Below are 6000 nucleotides of genomic sequence, written 5' to 3'. Positions count from 1 at the left end.
ATTAAGTATCGGTATCGGTCCGATACTGACCTAAATTACTGGATCGGATATCAGCGAGAAATTAAAAAATGTAATCCGATCCATTAAATATCAAAAAAGCACCTCACAAAACTTGCGACATGACGTAACTCGGCTTGTATGTCAGGGTCTGTGTAGGCAGACCGTGGGGAGATGGGGAAATAGGACCCAAACGCCGGACTCTACAGTGCAGCAGTGTTTATTTACAAGGTGGTGAAGTAAACAACAGTAAATCCCCAGTTTCCCAGACTCCCGTGTAGTGTCTTCTTCCCAAAAGTCTCCGTGTAGTGCTCTCTGCCCCAGTGTCCCTGCACTCCTCGTGCTCACTGCTCCTTCTCGTCCCACACTCCTCCTGAGGGGACAACAATAGAGACAGCCATTACACACTTATTCCAGCAGGCATACACTCACACTTGACTGTGCTTGAAGACTGACGTGTAGTCAAACGCAATAATCCAGCGTCGGTGGAAGCTCCATCGCTCATCTATATAGCTTCCCCGACGAGCCCAGATGAGGAGCAGGTGTGCGGCAAGGACCTCGGGTGGGGCCAGCCCTCAAGTCAGGCCACGCCCCCAGGGCTGAAGGTGCCTGTAACTTGGCCACAGAAGAAAGGCAACACACACACACACATACCTGCCTACAAACAGATGCGCACAGGGGCAGTGCAGAGAACACACCAAATAATAATAGTAATGACAAAAATAATAACAATAATAATAATAATGATAATACTAATAACAAAAATAGTCATAGTCCCCACTGCCCACGGACCCCGAGTCCCCAGAGCCGGATCCGTGACAGTACCCCCCCTCTAAGGGTCGGCTCCCGACGACCCAAAACAAAACAAAAACCACAACACAACCACCCCAGGGTGGGCGGCGGGGGGTAACAGGACAGAGGGCTGGAACCAACCCCCAAATGACCAAACAGTCACTCTCATGAAGTCCCAGAGGCTCAACCGCGACTCCAGCGGAGGCACAAAACAGTTCAACAACCCCCCAAGTTACCGTCGCGGGAGCAAAACAGTTCAGGCGGCCGACCCGACGGTTGGCAATGCAGGCGAAACCTGCTGTGGGTAGGCAGAGGCAGAAAACAGTTCAGGAGGCCTACCTCTAGTCCATCGGAGGGAACGCTGGATCTCTGGTGGAGGGCCATGGGTCCCGCAGCAGCGACAAAACGGTTCAGGGGGCCTGCCACTGATCCAGTGGCGGCGGCGCTGCTGCTCCTCTGGTGGCCGGCCACGGGTCCGGCGGCGGCGGCGCTGCTGCTCCTCTGGTGGCCGGCCACGGGTCCGGCGGCGGCGGCGCTGCTGCTCCTCTGGTGGCCGGCCACGGGTCCGGCGGTGGAGGCGTGGCCGCTCCGGCTCCAGCACAACCCACGATTCCCGATGTGCTGACTGTGCTGGACGTGGACGCGGCGGCCGGGCTGCTGGACGTGGACGCCGGGCTGCTGGACGTCGCGGACGTGGCAGTCCCTCCGGCTCACCAAGATCCTCCGATGGCGGTGCGGGCTCCTCCGGCTTGCCGCGCTCCTCCCGCTCGCCGCGCTCCTGCTCGTAGAGCTCCTGATCAGGCGGCGCTCTCTCCTGCTGCGGCTCGCCGAGCTCCTGATCAGGCGGCGCTCTCTCCTGCTGCGGCTCGCCGAGCTCCTCCCGCTCGCCGAGCTCACAGGGCTCCTCCTCAGGCAGTGCGGGCTCCTTCCGCTCGCTGAGCTCCAGCTCGAGCTCGCTGAGCTCCTCCGGCTCACTGAGCCTCACCGGCAGCGGTGCTGGCTCCTCCGGCTCGCTGAGCTCCATATTTGGCGACGCGGGCTCCTCCCGCTCGCTGAGCTGCTCCTTCGGCTGCGGCGCGGATGAAGACACAGAGGCTTGACCAGACGGCAGCGGGACAGCTGCGGAATCAGACGGCAGCGGTGCTGCAGGCGATGATGTGAATGCTGCAGGCGATGATGCGCATGCCGCAGGTAATGATGCTGCAGGCGATGATGCGAATGCTGCAGATGTGAGGATGTGCTGGCTGGGTCCTCCAGGACCCTCAGCAGACGTGGCCAAAGGCTGGATGGGCTCCTCAGACCCTCCAGCTGACAGAACTTGAGACTGGACGGGCAACTCGGGCCCTCCTGCTAGAGCAGATGCAGGGCCAGAGGCAATTGGGATCCCTGGCTGAGGGTGAAAATGAGTGGCTGACTGAGCTATGGATAGCGGGGGTGAAGACTGAGCTACGGCTGACTGAGCTATGGATAGCGGGGGTGAAGACTGAGCTACGGCTGACTGAGCTATGGATAGCGAGGGTGAAGACTGAGCTACGGCTGACTGAACTTGAGATGAAAGCGGTTGTGGAGTAGGTGACTGGGCTACGGCTACAGGCTGGGCAGCTGGCTGTGCTACGGCTACAGGCTGGGCAGCTGGCTGTGCTACGGCTACAGGCTGGATTATTCTGTCAGGGTCTGTGTAGGCAGACCGTGGGGAGATGGGGAAATAGGACCCAAACGCCGGACTCTACAGTGCAGCAGTGTTTATTTACAAGGTGGTGAAGTAAACAACAGTAAATCCCCAGTTTCCCAGACTCCCGTGTAGTGTCTTCTTCCCAAAAGTCTCCGTGTAGTGCTCTCTGCCCCAGTGTCCCTGCACTCCTCGTGCTCACTGCTCCTTCTCGTCCCACACTCCTCCTGAGGGGACAACAATAGAGACAGCCATTACACACTTATTCCAGCAGGCATACACTCACACTTGACTGTGCTTGAAGACTGACGTGTAGTCAAACGCAATAATCCAGTGTCGGTGGAAGCTCCATCGCTTATCTATATAGCTTCCCCGACGAGCCCAGATGAGGAGCAGGTGTGCGGCAAGGACCTCGGGTGTGGCCAGCCCTCAAGTCAGGCCACGCCCCCAGGGCTGAAGGTGCCTGTAACTTGGCCACAGAAGAAAGGCAACACACACACATACCTGCCTACAAACAGATGCGCACAGGGGCAGTGCAGAGAACACACCAAATAATAATAGTAATGACAAAAATAATAACAATAATAATAATAATGATAATACTAATAACAAAAATAGTCATAGTCCCCACTGCCCACGGACCCCGAGTCCCCAGAGCCGGATCCGTGACATTGTAACCGTAGCACATCGAAGCAGTGTGCTCACGATAGAGAGGCTGTGTTTATTTGTAACCTCGCTAGCAATCCAGCATTTCATCTCCGAGGAAGTTATCCCAGAGAGAAGTAAAGCAAGTGTGTAAGTTCATCTCTGAATGTTTGTAAAGCGTACCTACGTTAAGCTTAACAACCGATATATGGAGCCTCTTCTCTCTCCCTCTCTCTTGCTGCTACTTCAATCATGAAACTGCTTAATGATCAGCTGATCGGCTTTTCTGTCGCGAGTCCGTCTCTCTTCTTTGTTTTTGGCCCACTTTGCACCAGAAAGAGGAAACCAGCGGCTGAACAACAGCAGCACGTTTAACCTTGATAAGCTGTTGTTAGAATTTATTTAATATTACTTTCTACACCAGGATCCTTTTCTACGTAGCTGACGGCTGGTAACTGTGCAGGGGCGGATCTAGCAAAGTTTAGCCAGGGGGGCCGATAGGGCATTAACAGGGAAAAGGGGGGCACAAAGACATACTTATCTTTCTTATTCTCATTTAAAATGTCTAGCTTTTAATAAATAATTATCTGACTCTTACACCCAAAGTTTTAATCTGATGTAAAATGTATAGAAGTCATTACTGTATATAGTAACTGTTAAGTCTAATATACCCTAGTAAGCTATACTACTTTTTCCTTTGGGAACCATCTGTGCAGTCTGCAATTCTGTAGAAGAAAGATGTTGAATATATTTAATTATTCTTGAAAAATAATTTATTTCTGTGCATTTTTTTCACACTGCATCAAATTAAAGTTGATTACGTCGATTAAGCATCATGAGGTGGAGGGTGGGGGTGGTTCCCTTTTTTTTTTTTTGCTGGGAGTTTGTAACCCTATTAGTTAGGTTGCTTAATATTTCTGCTAAGTACTCTTTAAAATACCAGAATAGGAAGGATGGAGTAGGTTTAAGTTTATTAGATTGATCAGTATTGCTGAACTATGAAATATTTTGGGTGCAGTGTATTTTTTACATACAGGTATAACAGAATAGCTTTAGTGTTGTTGTTTATTTAAACTTGAGTATGAACTTATACAAAATGCAGCAAGATATTAAAAAAAAAACAGTTTTATTGATTAAAAAACACACTATATCGGATTAATATCGGTATCGGCAGATATCCAAATTTATGATATCGGTATCGGTATCGGACATAAAAAAGTGGTATCGTGCCATCTCTACTAGATACTTTTAAAAAAAATTCCTAATTTATCTTACACTAAAAGCTAAACATTCAAACACTGATTAATTTTAAGGATAAGAAAAAAAAATCAATTTTTGTCATAATGTTATCGTCCGGCGTGTGGATTTTAAAAGGTTAGTTTAGTCTGCACTTGGCTTGTAAGTGGCGGCTGATTAATGAGGAAGAAGATATGCATATTTACTGTTCTCCCTTCAGTCAGATCTCTGCTGCTTAGAAGAAGGCTTAACGTCCTTTCAGGCTAACGTCTGCCCGGCGCCACAACTTTCTCACCATTCTCTCTTCCTCCAGGACCCGTCAATTTGATTGTCTGTCTGGCCCTTCGTACATTATCTGCTGGCACTCAGGCCGAGCCCTTCTCCAATGCCTGAGATACCGAGGGCAAGATGAAAGGATAACAAATTAGATTATTTGACTACTTTGTCAGAGGGAACTTATAAGAAACAAAGCTAAAGCAATAATTTTGGAACACTTTATCTTGCTTGATAATATTTTACTTGATGATGATGATGCATGGTTAGACGCGCCAGACAGAGTAGCTGACGGGGGTAGCAGCATGGTCCACCACCTCTGATAGAATCAACATGGGACAGATAGTTGGTAACCTGCATGTGAAATTTGTTTAAGTGTGCTTTCTTCTGACCAGAAAATGATTCAAAAAATCCACAAAGAAATTCAAATCAGCAACCACAACTTGCAAAACACAGAGATGAAAAAACAAAACAACAATTACTCACTGTACACAATCACTACTGTGTGCACAACGTCCACTAAATTTGCCCCGGAAACAGGTGATATAACATGTAAAGGGAAGGGTGTAAGCTGAATCAAAATAATAATAAGTTCTTTTCACATTTAAAAAAAATGGTGAGCTCAAGTTAAGGGACCCCTTTATCAAAAGTTATAATTCTATCAAAAAGCGAGGCAGAGGAAGACTGCAGTTCTTTTATTTTCATTTATTTATATACTTTGGCAGCTTAATGCCAGACACACAACGTTGCTGGGAAATGTTCCACAATTTCATGTCCTTCACAGGCTGCTGCCGAACTGCATTAGTGAAAGTGAATTACAGCCTTCTGTGTGACCTGATAGAGAAAGAAGGAGAAGGGAAAGGGAGACAGGAGGGGAGAAGACAGAAAGCGACTGATTTCTGCTCATTCACAACGATAAAATGGATAAAATGGTAGAGCAGGTGGCTTCAGCTTCCTTTGTGGGCCTCCTGGCAGGAATTTATTAGACTGGTTTGTTGGCAATGGTGCAGTGTAAATTTTAGTGTTTGCAAACAATCATCTGCTTCATATGTTGCAGTTCCTCTGTTGTTTCAGCGTGAAGTCCTAGAATTGCATTGCTCATGCGATATATTATAAACAGAAGACAGTTTTTGCATATTTTATGAACTTGAAAATAAACTTTCATCATTATTTTTTCATGTTAAATAGCTGAACTTAAGGGCCTTGAGAATCTGACAGAATAACTGGCCGCAAATGAAAGAAAGAGCGGCTCATTTTATCTGATGCTCTGTGCGGTCTTTTGAAAAGTGTGCAACCTCAAAATGTCAGTCTTTTTATTAACTGATATAAAATACCTTCATTTTCAAAAGGACCGAATGAAAAGGATCATTTACTGTAAGGGGACTGGG

The 6000-nt window shown here is 48.1% G+C and overlaps 1 protein-coding gene across 2 annotated transcripts; it reads right to left on the bottom strand.

The window, feature by feature from the left end:
• Positions 1-201: 201 nt before the first annotated feature.
• On the bottom strand, positions 202-2999 carry LOC134625567 (trichohyalin-like). 2 transcript variants are annotated; one of them, XM_063470812.1, is made up of 3 exons: positions 2769-2999; positions 454-2685; positions 202-370 (listed from the first exon to the last, which is right to left on the bottom strand). In XM_063470812.1, exon 2 carries the CDS (start codon positions 1811-1813, stop codon positions 1046-1048), a length of 768 nt encoding a protein of 255 aa, XP_063326882.1. In that variant the 5' UTR covers positions 1814-2685; positions 2769-2999; the 3' UTR covers positions 202-370; positions 454-1045. The 2 variants fall into 2 exon arrangements, with proteins under 2 accessions (XP_063326882.1, XP_063326883.1); XM_063470813.1 differs by lacking the exon at positions 2769-2999 and having other exon boundaries at positions 454-2756.
• Between the last annotated feature and the right edge of the window lie 3001 nt (positions 3000-6000).

This window comes from Pelmatolapia mariae, linkage group LG4 (assembly GCF_036321145.2).
Source record: "Pelmatolapia mariae isolate MD_Pm_ZW linkage group LG4, Pm_UMD_F_2, whole genome shotgun sequence".
Classification (NCBI taxonomy): Eukaryota; Metazoa; Chordata; class Actinopteri; order Cichliformes; family Cichlidae; genus Pelmatolapia; species Pelmatolapia mariae.
Note: the sequence above shows the minus strand (reverse complement) of the source record. Positions and strands in the feature narration are given on the sequence as shown.